The 20,127-nt window shown below is 39.1% G+C and overlaps 1 protein-coding gene across 1 annotated transcript in view; it reads left to right on the top strand.

Annotated features, from left to right (window-relative positions):
* The window catches only part of EFNB2 (ephrin B2), a 45,386-nt gene extending 34,645 nt beyond the window's left edge, over positions 1-10,741 (top strand). Inside the window, exons 3-5 of the mRNA XM_026121641.2 lie at positions 4,398-4,490; positions 5,248-5,361; positions 6,962-10,741. Coding sequence (XP_025977426.1) covers positions 4,398-4,490; positions 5,248-5,361; positions 6,962-7,344 — 590 coding nt within the window. The 3' untranslated portion in view covers positions 7,345-10,741. The remainder of the gene's footprint in view (positions 1-4,397; positions 4,491-5,247; positions 5,362-6,961) is intronic.
* Positions 10,742-20,127: the final 9,386 nt, after the last annotated feature.

The following is a 20,127-nucleotide window of genomic DNA, read 5'->3' on the forward strand; positions in this document are numbered from 1 at the left end:
ACTCTGCCTTCATTTCTAATCTCTTTGTGAATGAAAAGCTATATACAGGCACAAATCCAGCAGCTTAATTCTCCATCTGATTAGAGCAATGTTACCAACCTGATAGGTTGAAAACAGCCAAGATCCATGCAGTGGCTTAGCCTCCTGGGAGGCAGAGTAATAACAATCAAATGAAGACATATTAAAATGTAATATTACTTCCTCTCCGTGGGGACTGTATAAGAATCATAGCCAGGAACTATTCTTGTCAGCTGATTCTGTTTCGCTTGCTGATTCCCTACCTCTGCATTTATGACTAATGCATTTCATACAATAAACAGAGCTTGTGAAGTTTTAAAAGCAAATAGATGTATTGTAAATCAATATACTGATTTACATGATTTCTATATATATATATGTATGTATGTGTGTGTATATATATATTGTTTTTTAAACAAGGGAAGGAATTGGTACTGTATGCTTTAGTCTGAATAATTTCCTTACCTCTTATAAGTGAGGTGCTATATGAACTGAAAATGTACATTAACTTCTTCAAAATAAGAATGTATCAGCAGACTCTTAACCATAATTTTTGTAAGAGTTCAGTTTTTCTGAAAGTTGAAAACCCAAATTTAAATTCCTTACAAAATAACAGCTGCTGTTGACTTCAGCAAATACAGACACACACTCTTAATACAGGACTCAAACATCGTTTCTAACTTACTGCTGAAAATGTATTGCCTGTAAATTATTCTGATTTTGTCAGGAAATGTTAAAAGTAACAAAGATTTTAGGGCCATTGCATGTGTTTATTTGTAGATATGGATAAACTGTTGACTGAATAATTTGATGGGCTTTTGACTGTAATTAACAGAAGTTTTGCCACTGACACCAGTGGAACTGGACAGCTCTTAGAAAATCAGAAGTACCTATCCATCAAAAGATTAAAAAATGTTTTGTTAGCTGATTAGCAACATTATGCTTACTTTCAGTTTCCCATATGCCACTGTATTACTATAAAGTGAAGTGTGTGACGCTGAGAGCATTTAATACTCATGAACAACTTTGTATTAATCATTGATTATGTTTAGTAATGTTAATGTTTAAGTAGCATCTATTCTTCTTAGCAGAGAGTCATATATGGTAATTCATGTGTTAGTAAATGCTTCTAGAATATGTCGACATTCAGACCCAAAAATAAAAAAAAAGCATTCTTTTTCTTCTGAATGGAAGTTCTAAAATTCGATCACATAAACATACCTGAGAATAGCATTTCCCTTTTAGACGTGATGAATTAGTGTTATGTTTCTGTGTTTATACCCTAAACAGATAGGGTTTGGGATTTTTGATACTGTATCAATGTAACCAGAGCTCCAGGTAGCAGGTACTTTCCTGCAGAAGTATGAGTGTAATGGAGGAGCTTGAATCATAGTGGGTATAATTTTCGCTTGGAGATCAATATAGAAAGACAGCTGCAAGTGTTTGAGGAATATTTTGTACTTGCTCCCTTGTCTGACTTATGCACACTGTGTCAAGGGGTATTAGCAGTCTAAGACTGTTTTCTCTGATGTCCCAGATTACTTCTCTCTCTATGCAGCTTTTTGAAGCTTAAAACTATGTGTTTAAACCTACCCACTTTCTTCCTGGTACACCAGGGATATGTGAGGTTATATTTCGATAGTCTTAATGAATTTTGAAAAATAATTTCCTCTAGTGGCCTTGGGTAATCGTTGGTTTAATTACAGGGAGAAGCTGAGATTGAAACTTCGCTTTGTCACTGAAACTCTCCTCTTTGAAAATTCTCCATTCCTTAGGATGTAGCACTCTCTACTCTGAGCTGTAACATAGGCTTTCAGAAAACCCCTTGAAGAACTGTGGAAAAGTGAATACTTCTGCAAATTCATTCATCTAACATCAAAGCTGTGGAAGCATTCTTTTAGCAAGCGAGGCAGATTGAACTCTTGCAGGCACACAACCAGAGTCATTGTACATTTGGGCCTTCGTCTGCAGACTGTATTTGAAGTAATTTTACATTCTTTTTGCCATCTTACTTTCTTATTTATGCTGAGGTCAGACTGCATCCTCTGCATCTTATTGTGCTCTCCTGCACTGTAGGTTAAATGGATAGGTTTTTAAAGACTAAAAAGCACTGATGTTCAGAAGAATCAGCACTCGATTCAATTAAAATCAAGTAGAAGGTGTTTAAAGAGATGTGAACCCCCCATAGCTGAGATTAAAAAACAAAGAACAACAACAAAGCAAGACAAAGTCAGTGTTTATTAGTTGTGCTTTCAGCTGATACTCAGCTTTGGTATTGCTATTTACTGCTTTTTTTACCCTGTTCTTGTGCTGGTACATTGGCAAATAGGTCATAAAAAACACTTTCAGCAAAGACACATTTGATTTATGTCCAGAACTGGTTCTTAGTATTGATTTTTTTTTCCCTCTGGAAAAAAACAAAAGAAAACAAAACTATACGTCTCCATTATTTTCTGAGCCCGGCAATGCAGTGGCACATTTCAGATCTGCTTTTATCTTAAATTACTCATTGTGCTTTCTATATTTTAAAAAGTTTTTTTTAAAGTTTGAAAAAAAAGAAGTTTCAGGTACTTCCACTGTTGTGTTTTTACAGTGGGGAGGGACATGAGAGGAGGAGCTGGGAGGGACCACTTATAGGGAAAAAGGGCTTGTAGGAAAAGAAAGCACAATTTGGGAAGTTTGTATGGTGGCTGTAATTCGAGGTAGTCACAAAAGAGGCAGAAGGGGAACAAAAACAAGAAGTAGATCAAAGGCTAGGAAGCAGGGTTCAGCAGTATGGGGTTTATATCTTTATGGCTAGAGGGAAGATTAGAGCAAGAAAAATACTACCATGGGGCTAGGAAGACATTGTGAAGGAAAAAGGAAGTATACATTGACTACACTTGAAAGAAAATCCCCAAGGAAGGCGAAAGAGAAGGAAGGAGAATTAGAAACAAAAATCTGAACAGTGTGAAGCCCTTGTTGAATTAGATCCCTAGCTGAAAAGAGAGAGGCTGGAAGCAGAAAAGTGCTGTTTAAGCAGTTCATCAGAGCCACGGCAAGCAGCAAGCTCTGTATCTCTTTTTTTCCATTTGTTTTGTTTTCAGTCGGTGGCCTGGAATGGGTGTGCGTGCCTGCATCTGCTTGTGTGTGTGCTTCAGCACTCGAATAAATAGCTGCATGAAGTGACGAGGGTGCAAGATGAAATAGATCCAGGATCCGCACATGCTCGCAGAGGCTGCGGCGCTGTTGTTTGCCTGCCTGGCTAGTCGACAGTCGTGACTCTCAGGGTGGCGAGTGTAGCACATGAGCCTGACATGGTCTTCACACTCTGAATATATTGTGCAAGACAGCCGGCGTGAAAAAAAAAAAGTATTCCGGTGTGTTGCCTAAATAGTGACGATGGAGCAAACCGACCACGATGTCTAAGGTTTGCCACCATTACGGTGATGCCAGTGCGCACATCTAACCGAGCTCCTGCTCGCCCAGATTCCCCGGGGCGGTGGGGCTGCGGCGCTCACAGCTTGGGAGCTGCTGATTTTTTTTGCAGCAGCTGGTTGGGTTTGTAACCAACAGCTGGCTCCGTGCAGCTCTGGGCTGGAGCGCATGCATGTACCCCTAGACTGTGTGACTCAACGTTTTGGATTCTCCAAGGGAGTTGTGCTTTGCACACAAATCGCTTTTTACAATGTCAGTTCACGGTGGGGTTGCGTGGGGGTGTGCAGTTCGAGCAAGCACGTAGATAAGCACGAACAATATAAACACAGGGGAAAGCACCCATTTGTTTGCGTAAGCGAAAAGGTTTCTGTGAGAAGAGAGCGTATCCCCCCCGCACCCGCCGCCTCCACAAATGCTCCTGAACGCTGAGAAAAGTGAGATTGTACTTTAAAATATTAAATGGTTTTCCAATCAGTGCAGAATCTCAGCTTTCACCTGGGTCTTTTGTATGTGTTCACTTCTTCCAGCAGGAGATTTGTAATAGAGGAAGCAGGTGTAACATGGTGATTATAAAGATATGGCTTTAAAAAAAAAAGGTGAATTTTCAGTGCTTTGCTCCTTTGAGTCTGCCAGGGCTTCCTTTTCAGCTGACTCCATCACCTTTTAGGAAGGTGCTGTGTTTTTGTCCAAGCCAGTCAGTCCGTCAATTGTGCATAGAAAAAAAGTTGCTGGGTAAATTTGAAACCTTGATAACACATTCCTCTGTTTGTATATATTGTACAGCTTACCAGTGTATTCATTCCTTTGGCTTTCAACATTTCACAACTTTCCATAGATCAACCTGAGCAACAAGAACAGGTCTTGGTAGATTAAAAGACTTTATGCTTTTAGACACTCATGTTCACATCACTTTGCCTGTTGATTTCCTGATTTTTATTTTTATTTTTATTTTTTTTAATCAGCAACATCAAATGGGTCTTTGGAGGGCCTGGATAACCAGGAGGGAGGGGTGTGCCAGACAAAAACCATGAAGATCCTCATGAAAGTTGGACAAGGTAAAGACCATCTGCTGTTTCATGAAATCACTTTGATCAGTCTCAGTATCCTTTTAGTTTTCAGGCTTCGTTTAATAGTGTAGAACAGAGAACCAACCGAGTCTAGTGTGGTCATTCCTCCCTTATAGTCTGAAAGCAAAGCCTATTTTCTGTTCCTCAGCTACTGACAGATTTCTGCAGGAGGAGGGTTAGTGTAATAAGATCTCTTCGTTGGAGAGCTCCCTAGAAGGAAAGGTCACCTGGGAGTAATGTGTTTCAGTTTTTTTTATTTTTATTTTAAAAACAAAAGCCACAGCTTCACTATTCAAAATTATTTAAAATGAATGAAAGGAGGGAAGCTAATATTTCTATAGTTTGCTTGTTATAAATTCTATTTACAGAGAGGTTTTTGTTCATTGTCTCTTTTCATATATAGATAACCTATTGTGCAGAAAGAAATAATTATTCTTCTAAGTAGAAGCTGGTTTAGTAGTCAATCAGCTTTCTCAGTTAAACTGAAATGTCATCTGCAAAGCTTTTCTTGCCAATTACAGGAATCCCTATAGTTTCTGCAGATGGCCTCACAATTTAAACCTCTGAAATAACTAATATAACCACCTTGCTTTAAAAGGAAAATTACATTCTTATATCTCATAGCCCTTTGCATAAAGATTCTTCTGTTCAAAGCTATTCATGTCTCATGATAAATATAACCAGCTTATAAAGCTTAATATCATCAAACGTCTAAGTTGCAGTGAATCATTTTTCTTTCTCACAGATCCCAATTCTGCTGGGTTACCTCGGAATACGGATCCAACGAAACGCCCAGAGCAGGAAGCTGGTACCAATGGGAAAAGTTCCACGACGAGTCCATTCGTGAAGGATCATTCAGGTAGATATCATGGCATTTTGACCTGGCTAGTGTCTCTGACTGATTTCCTCCTTTGTCCCCAAGCGCATTTGTATTTTAGCACTGAAATGTGATAAAATAAATATTTTCATACTGAGATGAAGCAAAAATGAGTTCTGATGCTCCAATGGATAGTGTCTAGGAGCTTTAAGTTTTGGCAACAGTTACTCTTCCCCCTCTTTCCCTTTGCCATTGAAGTTAATTACATCTTATAAGAATATCACTCATTTACAGGAAAGTTTTTGGATAGGACATTCTCTAAGCAGCTTTACGACGGTAAGTGCTGCCTTACATTTAGTACTCTGGCAGATGAAAGACTCTTTCTGTCTTTCTCTTCCCGTATAAGACATTATCAAGTGGTTCTCGACAGCCGTTTATAAAGTTTATTTCAAGGCACCTATAATTAATGCCCTGATCTTTTAATAGATCATATAAAGTCGACACATGAATGACTGGTCCTTCAGTAAATTAAAAGTTTTTCTTTTTAATAATTAGCTTAGCAAGATAAACTGATGGTTCCAAACAAATATCTTCAAGATGACTTTTGCACATTAGGTGAACAAGAAAACCCCCCCAACTCTTAAGATACAAGGTCTCTGGAAGAAAATTCTGTGAATTTGGAATGTTACAAAGCAAAACTTGCTGGTAGTTGTTTTTGGGGTTCTCAAAAATGGCTTCAAGTTTTCCTTGCTAGCTACATCGTTTGTTACCAGGCTAATGAATCTTTGGTGTGGCAGTTGTTGCGTGGGCTTCGGCAGTTTCGTACTAAGGTTATAGTTGGAAAAGTTCATAGTTGCATGAACTTAGCATCTGTAGCATTATTCCTCTGGAAGTGAGCATCAAGAGAGGGAAGAGTTATTTCAAACTTTCAAGTGAGAAAGTGTCAAGTGAGCATTCATTTAATTCTTGTGACAAACTGATAATGTGATGGCGTCAAATATTTAGCAGGCTGTTGTGCATGTGAGCTTTTCCTGACTTCCATATATGCGTTTGTTGTTTTTTTTTAATGTGTAAGTTAGGTAATACACACAGATACATGTCACAACCATTTTGCCTATCTCCCACAGTGCCTCAAGCTCCTTTGTTTCATTTGCAAGCAAGAAGAGTCTACACAGATATGCAATGAGGGCTATTTAACTTAAATCAATATCTAAAAAATAAAATAGCAGAACTGTGTGACACTAAACAGTGCCAGTTGTCCTGAGAACTGTCATTTCCCTGTGTTACTGCCCCTTGCAGTCCTGTCCCACCCCTCTTGAGCTGGCTAGCATCTGTTCAAAGATGCGGTGTACATCAAAGGCTGCCTTGTCAGTGCCAGTCCCTGCTGCTGATGGATGATGATGTATGAAATAGTGTGGTTTGGGAGCAGCATAAAAGTGAGACCAGCAGACACACAGTCTTGTTTAATATTGATTGCTGACTACAGCTGTTTGCATTTAGCTATCTAACAGGGTAATTGGTTTGTCAAAGTTTAGCTGTCAGTTAATTCTTCCAGTCTTGCTTACTCTACACATTTTTAAAAAGCATAAATTAGTTGCAGGATGGCAATAACTTTTATCTGTTGTATTTCTGTTCTTTCTAGGATCTAGCACAGATGGCAGTAAAGCTGGGCATTCCAGTATACTGGGTTCAGAGGTGGCCTTATTTGCAGGGATTGCATCAGGGTGCATCATTTTCATCGTCATCATCATCACTTTGGTGGTTCTTTTATTGAAGTACCGGAGAAGACACAGGAAGCATTCCCCGCAGCACACTACAACTCTCTCACTTAGTACATTAGCCACCCCAAAACGCAGTGGCAACAACAATGGTTCTGAGCCCAGTGACATTATCATTCCTCTAAGGACTGCAGACAGTGTCTTTTGCCCCCACTATGAAAAGGTCAGCGGCGACTATGGACATCCGGTGTATATAGTTCAAGAGATGCCTCCTCAGAGTCCAGCAAACATTTATTACAAGGTCTGAGAAACACAAAACCAACTCTGTGGTACAGTTGAGTCGTAGAGGAAACTTACTGGTCAAATGCTTTCTGTTGGGGTTTGTGATGATGCCTTGTGCGCTAGTATTGACTCAAGCACAGGGGAGAAAAGGCGACAGCTGTTTCTCCGAGAGCCAACTGGAGCTGGACAGCTTACCTAGTCTGTAGAATTCCTATCTCGGTGAATAAGCATTCACTAAAAGCTGGAAGACTTTAATGTAGAAGATACCCATTCTGATTGCTGTACTCTTGTTACATTCATCATCCTCAAAGCCATGTGCTGCAGGCATTCAGGCATGTACAAAAGCCAAGGGAAGATGGAGTGATCCGTGGATGTTAATAGTTCTAGGCATCCTGGGAAGGTGCTCTAGGATATCAAGCTTGAAATGCAGTCTTCTGACTTTTGTGTGTCTCTCTCAGTGCATACTGGATTTGTCACACAGACCTTGGTGTCTAAGTAAGACTTTTAAAAGTTCTCTTGCTTTTAGTCCGTCACTGTTCCATTTATTTCTGTTATCTGGGGCTCTGCCATCCTTCACGTAAGATTTCCTTTCACTCCACCTCCTGAATCACTAATGGAACATTAATGTTTGGAGATCTGTGCTCCATCCATCTGCTACAGCAGCCTCACTTGAATGGGTAATACATTTATAGAAATTGTGTTTGATAGTAAGGAGCCTTCCAGCCAAAAAGTTAGGCTGTCAACAAAGTCAGGAGCAGGACTGGGTGGTGGAGGGAAGGGCTGACTGCAGTTGCAGCTGAATACTGCTGCCTCAAAAATAAAAACTGGGAAGAAGAAACCATTTAGGTAGCACAGCACTGTGGTATGCTGAGTTTTAAGAGGCAAGTAGGAGACACAATAACGCGCGGTGGATTACGGCTGCATTTGAAGGAATTCGTGGTTATCAAATACCAGTGTGCAGAAAAAATAGTACCTTCAATATAGTAGAACAAAGGGGTATTGTTAGTAAATGAACAAGCTTGGAGAGGACAAGACAATAGTAGGCCACTGAGGATATATTAGGGCAGGGCTGTTGTGGTACTGGCAATAAAATATACAGCTTTGAAGCTGTAGCAAAAATGTAGTCTGCTTTGGATGATTTTAAGCAGACTCAGCTGCTATACTATCACATTATACTAAACACAGGGAAAGCATTTAAGAAAATAGCAGAGAGCCAAATCTGACTAAGACGATTATAAGCCAACGGGTCAAATGAGCTGTAATTCCGTCACTGGTAAAGTTGTAAAAAAAACTTTCTCATCTCTAAAAATGAATCAGATTTTTTTCTGACTGAGCCTTTTGACACTTTGGTTTATTGTAGTGCTGTCCCTGCACAGTGAGTGTAGGTACTGTAACTGACACAGCAGTTCATTGGTGCTCTGTTGCAAAGTTAAAGCACATATGGCAAACCTCTTGCAGTCCATAAGAATAAAATAAATTATGACACTGAGATGGAGAAGATATGTCTTATTTATAATAGGTGTATAGAACACAAGGGATATAAAATGAGTTTTTCTTTCTTTCTTTCTTTCTTACTTTTTTGTTTTGTTTTTTTTACTAATGTATATTTTGAGATTGCACAGAATCTACACCAGAAGATGTGAAATTCATTTGCGGCAATTAAATAGTCTTAACTTGTCATCATTTTATATACACACACACACATATATATGTGTATGTTTATGCATATATATATATACACACACACACACACAATTTTTAAAAGAAAGGAAACTGCTTCTGGGAAAAAATAACAACCATTCTGAAACAACAATAACGAGAACATACACAAAAAGACCTAAAGCCCTTTAAAGGCATCTCACATAGCAGTAAACTAGGAAATAAAAGACGCAGAATATCAGAAAATCCACTGTTACTGTATTGCCTATTTAACAATGACAAGGTGTTCCGGCATTTATTTTCTGTGTTTTGTTTTCCCTTGCCTTATGGGCTGAAGTGTTCTGTAGATTTCATCGAGATTCATAGAGTGGGGGTTCAGGTTAAAGTTTTCTCTTTAGCGTGGTTATTCCCCTAAAGTCCCCACCCTGGGGGGGGGGGGGGGGGGGAACTCTACTTTTTTATGTGCTATGCAAAATAGACATTTCTAACATAGTCATGTTACTATGGTAACACTTTGCTTTCTGATTTGGAAAGAAAATGTAGCAACACCATTTTGGGGTTCTCAGGCCTCCAGTGAGCACCTGCAAGGAAAAAAAAAAGAAAAACAAGAAACCCACAAAACTGTCATAGAAATGATTACTCTCTCTTTTTCCTGAACCTGAAAGTGATGTTGGGATGTTGGTCCAAAAGAGAGAAACAAAACAAAAAATCTCAACCCATGGTTCTGTGGAAGGTTACCATGGTGACTAACTACAGTACATATGTAATTCTTTTCAACAACCCTTCCTTTCTGTGAATCCATCCATACAAGGTTCTCTTGTAAGTCATTAAGATTTTATTTGGGGGAGGGGGGGGAAAGGGAAAATATGGGTTTACTGATTCTGATTTTTTTTAAATCAAATCTATGCTTCATCAGCATAGCATAGATCATTGGCTACATTCTAGTTATGTACTAAACTGTGAAAAAAATCAGATGAATTGCTGAAGAGCAACCTGCAACCAATTGAAAAAAATGTACTGTGCGTCTGTTTTGTGTCTGGTGCAGAATTATGACAATCTACCAACTGTTCCTTTATTTGACGTTGGTTCAGCTTTGAAAAGTTACTGTAAATGCCTTGCTTGTATGATCATCCCTAGTCACCTGACTTGGAATTTGCACCATCATGTCTAAGTGAAGATGCTGTAAATAGGTTCAGATTTACTGTATATGGATTTGGGGTGTTACAGTAGCCTTATTCACCTTTTTAAATAAATAAATTAAAAAAAACACATGAAAACAAGTCAAAAATGGCTTTTCTTAACCAGATTGTGTATATAGAGCAATGTTGGTTTTTTATAAAGTCTGAGCAAGATGTTTTGTATAAAATTTGAATTTTGCAATGTATTTAGCTACAGCTTGTTTAAAGGCAGTGTCATTCCCCTTTGCACTGTATTGAGGAAAAAAATGATATAAAAGGTTGCCAAATTGCCGCATATTTGTGCTGAAATTGTGTACCATGAATATTTATTTAAGAATTTCTTTGTCCAGTTTGTAAGTAACACAGTATTATGCTTGAGTTATAAATAATTTCTTCTTTCTTTTTTTTATTTTGTTTTTTTTTGTTCTGTTTTGTTTTTAAACTAGCCGGTCATAATTTCGAAAACTGCTTTAGTTCCACATTGCAATTAGCTCCCAGAAAATGAAAATTATGAAAATCACATTCCACGTCTGTTTCAAACTGAATTTGTTCTTAAAAAAATAAAATATTTTTTTCCTATGGAAACCTTGCCTTCTAAGTATTTTATTCTTTTTTTGCCATTTTATTTTTCTTTTTTAAAATATAAAAATAAACAAGAAAAACACCAAACCTCCCTTCCTCTGTCCCTCCCTCACTCCCTCCTTCTCTCTCTCTCTCCCTCTTTCTTTCTCTTCCTCCCTCTCTCTCCCTCTCTCCTTCTTTCTCTCTCCACCCTGATTGCTGGTGGTTTCTAAAGAAAGCAAGCGCATTATAATATACTGACTTCTGTAAACCTCCTTCTTTTCCAGACTTTCTCTTATGTGCCTCATCAGATTATAAAATCCATGTAGGGTTTTATGCCCTTTGAAGTCAGTGGGCTTGTAGCAGGTGCAGTAGCCAAGCCAGCTAGGAGATGGGATTATAACCATGCAGGTAATGCCCAGAAGTGATGGGGTGGGGTTATACTGTGGGCAGAGCAAGAGAAACAAATACATCTGAACCTTTCTGGCCACTGTTGCTGTCCGTGCTGCTGCTGTGGAAAAGAAGCGGCCAGGCTGATGTGGGGGTGAGCAAGAAGAGACAGGAGATGGAAGAAGCTGGGAGGAACAGGGAAGGGGTAGAAATGCCAAGAGGCCAAAATGTCTCTATGTGTTCTTTCAATGGGGCTTTGCAATGCCCTGTCCCTGCTTTACGGCTGTGAGTAAGGTGCTCTGAAATCACAGACATATTGGTAAAAGCTGAGTTAAGGAAAGTTGGGGCCAACGTGCAGTTAATACAAGCCTTAATACAAGATCTGTGGTTGTGTTGCTCTCTGCCATTTTCACTAGGATAACTGACACTCACATTTAACAAATACTTTCATTTTTAAGAAAGCCCGGTCACCTTTGAAAGTGAAGTATTTTTCAGCTGGCTTGCAGTGCATAAATGGAATGGGCATCCATGGAGTAACATGTGGGAAGGTCTAAAGAGGGGAAAGACGCATTTGTCGCTTTAACAACTGATGTCAATTTGTCATAGAAGTTTTGTTATTCATAGTGATGGTCATGTAATTCCCATTTGTCTTTTTTTTTTTTTTTTTCCCCCTCTCTGAATAATCAGGGAAAAAATGACTGACAGTCAGAGGTAAACTTTGAGGTCCTGTATGTGTTGCAGTCCCACAAGTATTTTGAAACTGGGCTTACGGAAAGCCCTAGAGACTATTGAATTGCTGGACTAGCATGGCAATGAGAAGGCTTCTCGCTGGCAGAGCTAATGGTCTAGGTCCCATTTACAAACTCTGTAATGGGATGATCTTAGGGGGAAATTCATACATGGATATTTAGATTCGCCTTGTGACTACACAAGGGCAAGGTCCAGCAGAACACTTGAGGGCACATGTTGGAGCATGTGGGCACCCACAGACTTCTCAGGTAAATCCTGTGGGCCTAATCCTGCACTAATAGATGAGTCACTTCAAAGGAAGTAGGGCTGTGCACTCAGAGTCACGCGCACACTCGGCTGGATCACGACTTTATGCTTTGCTTTGTGCTCACACACAAGGGATTTCACTTGCCCGGCTTGGTAAATTGTGAGGGTAGCCATATCGGTAATAACCGAGAGTGCTCAGGTCGGGGCTACACTAAGAGGTGTTCCTGACATAGCTGTCTGATAGAACTGCCAATCTCTAGCTTAGTTAAGGCTTTAATTTATTGCTTTTATTTAGGCTTTGGTAAATACTGGAGTGTGGTGATAACAGAAAAAATATTTCAGTAGTGTCAAGTTTACCTGGTATCTTCTGTGTCTCATTCTTCTGTCCATACTAAATATATATATAAATATAAATAAATAATTAGCATAAGTAAACCGACCCCCCCCACCGGTTTTGTTACTGTTTTAGCAATAAGGCAAAAGCAGTGTTGCTATAAACTGTATCTCCGCTGAGGGGGGGAGAATGGTTGCCAGTGTAACTGTATCTGTATAGTTGCACTTGGCAAAGAAGATGCCAGATTAACGGGAGGGCCTTACACACGTACATTCACTCACATAACTGAACCTCCACTGAGTCTGTTAAACTCATTTTAGTAAATGGTATGTGCCTTAGATGCTCAGCATAAAGCTGTTGACTTATAACCCATCTTTTATAACTTGCAAAGGAAAAAAAAATGCACTTGCATTTTGCACTGCTGCTGACACTGCACTATTAATTATCAAACAAGCACAAAATCAAAATTTACTGCCTTTACTATGAAGCCTGGTTCCCTGGCAAGAACCAGTCCAAGCCAATAGGTTCTGCTAAGTGGAAAATAAAATTATAATTCACAGTTGTTATCCATCTAGAGTGGAATAAGAATCTTTTACATAAAATAGTGCCTCACAGAGTAAGCGTAACAAAATGTTACTACCTATGTTTGAAATGTTATACCTCCTTCTTTAGCTTTTCCATGATGCATTGATCAAAAGCTCACTCAGTCAGCAGCATGCTTATTTTGAGTCTATGGGCACTGTAAATTTCCTTTCTACAGAAAAGTTAACCATTTGAAATGCAGTGCAGTGGTTAGTAAAATAAAAGAAAAAGCAAATTCAGTCTTTTTAAGAGACACTCTCTATCTTTGTAGCCACACGATAAACTTTGGTGGGAAAAAGCCTAAGGTTTAAAAACCCACCAAACACAGCCATTATGTAGTTGACATGTTGTTGCATGAAGCATAAGATCAGTAATCAAGTAACATTTGTTCTGGAAAAAGAAGAGGGTTGGGGAATATACCATAGTATATTCTTCATTGTGACATTCATAATCTGGATGGTGCTGAATTCAGCTAACTGAGCTGAACCTATGAACTAAAATATTAGCTGTCACATGACTCACAGAAATGCTTTGATGCTTAATTAAGGCATAATGTAACCCATAGGAGACACCCTAAAGATAAAGTCACGGGGCTCAGGATGGAAATAAAGTTACTATTGGAAGTATAGTGTGCAGCTGAGATCCTTACCTGTGCTTGGATCTGGTGATAATGAGTGAAGTGCTGGCAAAGGGAGGGCAGGCAGTCTTGCAAAACATGGGCAGGGGCCTGCCCACGCTAGGTGAAGATGAGGAGGAGGCATTACAGGTGACTGTTTCTGGAGAAAGGCTTCACATGGATTGGAGGAGGAGGTGAAGATGAAGAGGAGGAGGAGGAGGAGGAGGAGTTACAGGTGGCTGTTTCTGGAGAAAGGCTTCACATGGATTGGAGGGAGGAGGAAAGGGAAGGCGTGTGAGAGGGCAGCGACTGCTTGCTGAAGAGTCTTAGGGACAACTTTAATGATAATGTGCTGGGCACAAACAAGACCAAGATGACAAGCCCGGGTATGGAAGTGGCTAGAGAGACAAGGTCTTTATAGCTCTGATAAAGGCTGAAATGGAAAACCGGTATTAGAATGTAGAAGAAAAATGTTGATAGCAGAAAGGGAAATAAACATTGTGGGATTGATAACTGTTGGCTGTTGTTTCAAGCAAGTGAGGATATCAGATTCCAGGTTGTCCTGCTAGACCCTAAGAGGAAAAAGAGAAATATAATGGGATGAAAAGAATGGAGACTGCAACTCAGTGTTTTCTCGAAGCTGAGATTTTGTGAAAAAGAGATCAAAGATCTTCAAGAATTGGATTACTACAGGATTATTAGAAGTCCAAACAGCACAGAAACTTGTGCGTGGCTTTTGAAAGCTATGGAATAGGATTTGTATTTCTGTAAGTGCATTGAGAGAACCCCCACATGCTCAGGGTGCTAAATTAATTTAATAATATGGAGAATTCATTCGGCATGGGGAAGTGATTACTTCTAGATCAGACCTTCAGCAGATATAAATTAGTGTAGCTCAGTTTAGTATCTGATCTTACTTATCGCAGTTTGGAATTGCACATGCATAAGCAATACTCGTACAGATTTTATTATACCTCTTAGCTATGAAAAAGTGCTTTATAAGAGTGTTGTTCTGAATACTATAAAGACTGTACTCAAAAACATACCAACAATGAATGCTTTTGTAAGAGACTGCTATGCCCTAATAATTGTAATTTGTCTTTTATTGAACATCTTCAGCCATTTGCTATATCTGTTGATTAAAAATAGGTTGGATTACTAGAAAATGTGTAATAAAAATTGTTCACATTCTTCTGTGTCTTTTTGTCCTCTCTTATAATATTTAAATTCCTCCTCTCCTATTCTTACATTCAATTCTATTTTGTACGCACAACTGGCAGGTCACCTGTCTGCTGTTCTCACTTTAACCATTCATCCACACATGCCATGGTCCCAGTGTTACCAAACCATGCAACTGGATCACAACACCGAATATTGGCTTTCTCTAAACTCAGCTGTTGGAATTAGTGTTACATGAAAAAAATAATATTTATTGAGAAGAAATAGGGTTTTAGCCTTCATCGCTGTGAAGAAATAGTAGAGCATGTGATGCTAGAAGTCTCATAAACCGTCAGATAATGCAAAAGAAATCTATGTGTAGCATTTTGACAAATTTCAAGATTCAGGGAAAACCAAATGACTTTCAGGTGCATGAGTTAAAAATAATTGCATGCAGTGTATTCTTTCCATGCTCTTTCCTTCACTGTGTGCCATGTATTCTTTGTGTACACAAAAAACAAAGCAAATGTGAATTGTATAGGCCTCAAAGCAGGGTTCAGTCTGGAAAGAGTCATACTGTTAGCTCCAGAGGTCTTCTATTGAATTTCCGGGCTTGAGAAAAAGGTGGCTGCTTTCCTTCAGCCCGTTTATCACGTACCCTGATGCCATGTCCTAATCACCTGCTCAGGATATCACCAGCCCTGCCAGTCGCAAAGCTCTTTGTAGGGCTTCATATCTTTTCAGGTAGGGTTTCACTTCAGGACAAAGCTGTCACTGCTGAGAGTGAAAGATTCTTCTCGAACTTTAACCTAGACGTTCCTCCTTTTGTATGACTGGGTCTGCATTTCAGCTGGAAAGAAGTTTTTCATGAAAAAAGCATTCTAATGGGACAATTCTTATATAAAGAACATATTTGCTTCTAAGCCTCTTCTTTTCCAATCAGCTTTAGCTTGAATTTTTATGTAGCTTTATCTCTATCTTTTGTATTTATTCAATTGCCTCTGAAGGAAAGTAGAATACAGTGAAATTCCTAAATACAATTTAAATATAGCTCATTTCAATCCAGTTGGTGTTACATTTCCATTCCTCAATATGTTAAGCTAAAAATAATTCAGGTTTTTTTCCCTCTTTTTTGGTAATTTTTTTTAAATAAATCTTTTTAAATCTCTTTTCAGAAAAATGTAAGCAGTTTACTTTGGAGGACATCTTTTGGGAAGAATTAAGACACAGTGATTGGTTTTCTGCTCAAATTTGAGTGAACATATTTGAAAGACAGAATGACTTTTGGCAATGATCAGTATTTGGTTTTATTCTTTTTTCCTTAAGTCAGCTCAGTACTGAGAAGCAGAAAGTGCAACTGGTTTTACTGTCTGTGCACCAGTCTGGTGGCAGCCAGGTTGGGGCTTATTTATGTAACTTTGTTCTTTCAGTCTCTTATGATGAGCAGTGATAAAACTAAAGCCTGGATACTTTGGCCACCAGTAGGTGTAACCTATGTGATTACACAAAATACAAGGGATTTATACTAAGGCATTGTTCCTCCAGGACAAACATAAATCTCTTTTGCCACCCCTCTTCCAACCCGCTAATGCTGTATTTTAAAACGGCAGATGTTTTTCCTTTCCATTTTTTCCCCCCAGCTTAAATATTTTAAGGATAGCAGAACTATAGTTATCAAATTATACAACACTTTTTTTTTCTTTTCCCCCATGTAGCTGGCTGCTTGCAACGTTTTCACAGCGTTCCTTCACTCAGGACACCATTAATAGACCAGTGCCTATGAACATGTAGATGAGGCTCAGGAGAACTTATGTTTGTGTCAGTTTTATATAAAGGCTTTGAGAAATATCTTGTTATTGTATTTTACTTATGCCTCATTGCCTGCAGATCTAAACGCTAATATACCTTTGTCCATAAAGGCCTCATCCCTACTTGCATAAGTTATAAGGACCGGTTTTGTTTTCTCTCTTTCAGTGACCAGCTTACAATGAGGGATTATACTGGGTTGCTCAGGCTTTCCTGAGGAGGCAGATGAAAGGTGGCAAGACCTCAATCCTTGGTGCTTTGATAGGATCCTCCCTAAAGAAAGGAGCTGCCATGTATTGCACAAGTTTCACATGGCTTTTACAGTCCTACTCTATGTATGATAAATGTAAGGCCAAAGATCCTCGTGGTATTCAATAACACAGGACACATGCTTTCCACACACTGCTAAGGCAGAGCAACCATTTGGAAATCAAAAGATTTCTTGGAAGTGGCTGATCATTTAAGGAATGCATGTGGGGGCTGGTGCAGTGCTTCTGGCATTGCTTAGTTCATCTGAGTTCTCCTGCTGCTGAGTACTTTGCCAGGGAGAAATGAACAATGAGGAAGGTCTGGCTTAATTAGAAAACTTGGAGCCTGCATGTGTGGTGAAAACCACTGAGGGAGGAAGAAACAGCTGCAACTATCACAGCAGTATCCTTTGCAGACCTGGAGGTAGGCACTGGCTTCTCAGGAAAGGCTATTTCTGGGTCACATAAGGAGGTCTGGGAAGGCTTATACTCCGTATTTATTGTTTTAGCACTCCACTTCACATTACTACTACCTCCTGGAACAGTGCTTGACCCCAAAGTGATTTCTTAAACCTGAAGTGGATTTTTTTTTGCTAATGCTGTTGACTGATTTGAGTACAAAGACTGAAGAATTTGGCTCCCGATTACTGACCAATTGACAACCATGAATCAGGTGGCAATTAAATCATTAAAAAAAATAAGACAGAGTTAGTAACATTTCCGAGTCTCTAAGAAATATTGTGCTTTTAAAAATCCTACTCATTTATTTTAAGATAAACAGAATTGTTGGATGCACCAAGTTCTTTTTCTTTTAAAACCTGCTTCTGAAAGGCAGAACTCTTAACCAGTATACAAATTCTGATTTTTTAAAAAAATCCTGCTAAGTTCTAGGCCTCAGTGGCTTTCTGTGGCTTTTTTATAGTTCTGTGGCTTTTTTTTATAGTTCAGTCACACATAATATAAAAAACTTTTCTTTGATCAGTTTTCAGCTTTCCACTTTTAATGTACTTAAACTACCTCTATTCTTGTCTTTTGAGACAGGGAAATCAACTCCCAAATTATATGACTTCTTTAAAAAAAAAAAAGAAGTAGAAATATGTTTTTTTTTTCATTGATCTCATTCTTATGGTATAGCAACTCAGGCTCCTCAATCTATTTCCATGTATGGAATTTTTCATGCCCCAAACATTTTTTGTTGCTGTATTTTGAACTCTCCCATAGTTCTGCCATATCCCTTAAAAACAGGGAGACTAGGAATAGATATAGTTTGCTAGTCAAGATTGCACAGCCTTTTACAATAGTGTAACCCTAGAAGAGCCGAGATGGAATTCTTTATCAAACAATTTGGATGCCATCATGGCCAATTAGTGTGTTCATAGCATTGTGCCACATTGCTCGTATAAAACATTTGTATCTTGGATGGTGATAAGCACTTTAAGGTTTCATTAATAATAGTAGGATTTGAAATGGCTCAGCACTCCTTAGGCATCCTATCCAAAAAGAGAGGATTTTACTTTTGGCTGCAGGCACAAAGCTTAAAAGGTTTCTACCTTTGTTTCTTTACAGTGAAATCAAGACATTTCCTTTACAATACATTATCAGGAAATATTTCTCTGAATACTCTGCCTCTGCCATTGTATCTTCCAATCTGGTGCATTAAACTCCTTTTCCAAAGATATCTCTTGATCCATTTTCTTCCTCACAAACCAAGTGAATCATTCCTGTACTAACATTTCTAAGAATTTTTGCTTATTTCTCAATCTATCTTTTGTAGACAGACCATATTTTGAGGAAAGGCTGAGTCCTTTCACAAGTACTTAGGTTTCCCGCTAGCAGACAGACATTGTCCCTATCTCCATTACCTCTAGGACACGCATTTGCCTTCCAGGTTAGATTATTCACCTGGCTTTAAATGCATGGGCAGCATGGTTCAGAGCAGGGATATGGATAGATGATTTCAGATAGGAGCCATGCCAGGTATTTTGAATCTGTCATTCTTTTCTTTTGGAGTTTTATCACTTTTGATAACTGCACAGTTACTGCTAAGAAGAGTCTACAGCATACTAAAATTCATGAACCAACAGTCTAGGGAGTCCGGTTCTTACCCTGCTCTTCCTGACTCGCCAGTTGTCTGCAGTAGCATTCTCATTTTTATGCTCAGTTAGAGAGACCACCAAAAATATCTCAAAGCCTGGTATTTAGGCAATTCCACTTCAAAATAGAGGGCAAGACTCGTGTTGCAGAAGAGACTGCAATCCCTTTTAAGCAGCCCAAATCTTATTTGAGGGCTGTGACCCTTATGTTATCCTGATTCAGCATGTGTTGCTGAATGGATTAGGTCTTACCGGCAATGTACCCATTCATAAATTCTCCTCTGAGCTTTTAGCTTGAGCTGAGACCCCAAATGCTTCATTAATGGTGGACAGTGAACTTGGTTAGATGGTTCTTTCAGAAATCTAGGCACCCACTGGGTTTGATGGCAGTGGGAAGCATCAGTAGTGCCCATCTGAAAGATTTAGATGAGTAAAGACAAAGCTAGGTGCTTGACTGCTTCTAAAGATCTGAAAAAGATGAATATGTCAATTTTTGCTCTAAAAGGGAAGCTGAACCTCAAGTCATGGCTTAAGCAAAGGGCAGCATATAGCAGTAGTACAGCTGCCTGAAATTCAGTTGCACTTCACGCTGGCATTTTGACAAACACTATTATGTTAAGAATGCTTGGTGTCACAGTAAATCTAGGACCATATTCAGCTATGGTATATGCAGGCATAATTCCCACTGACTTGGGGAGAGATTTGTACACATCTACAGCAAATAACGTACGGACGTGCTTTGGACTGAGACAAATAGACAGTGGTTAGACACAATCCTTCTGGTGAACTGAGAAACATTTTGATGCATTTAGACCCTTGTACCAGGAAGTGAGAATGTTACAGTGTAGAAATTGAGGAAAAAACAGGGAATCCGTGTGGTGTATGAGATGCCTGGTGATTTTAAAGACAAAACTTGAATTTCTGCTTTAGAGCAGCAGACATGCTAGCTGGTCATGATAACTGAAGAGGGAAACCCCCCACTGAGAAGAGTCATTTGCTGTCTTTCATACTTTCTTTCTCATCTCTTTGCCTATTTCTAGAAGGAGACAAAGAACTCTGTGGGATTGTTTTCTGCAGCTAGAGTCTACAGGAGGCCTAAAAAGAGCATTAGACAAATATATCAGAGAAGAGATCATGTTGCAGGGGAGCTGTGGCTGCCAGTGATGAGATCTTCAGTTTCTTAGCCA

The sequence above is a fragment of the Dromaius novaehollandiae genome, chromosome 1, assembly GCF_036370855.1.
Source record: "Dromaius novaehollandiae isolate bDroNov1 chromosome 1, bDroNov1.hap1, whole genome shotgun sequence".
NCBI classification, from domain to species: domain Eukaryota; kingdom Metazoa; phylum Chordata; class Aves; order Casuariiformes; family Dromaiidae; genus Dromaius; species Dromaius novaehollandiae.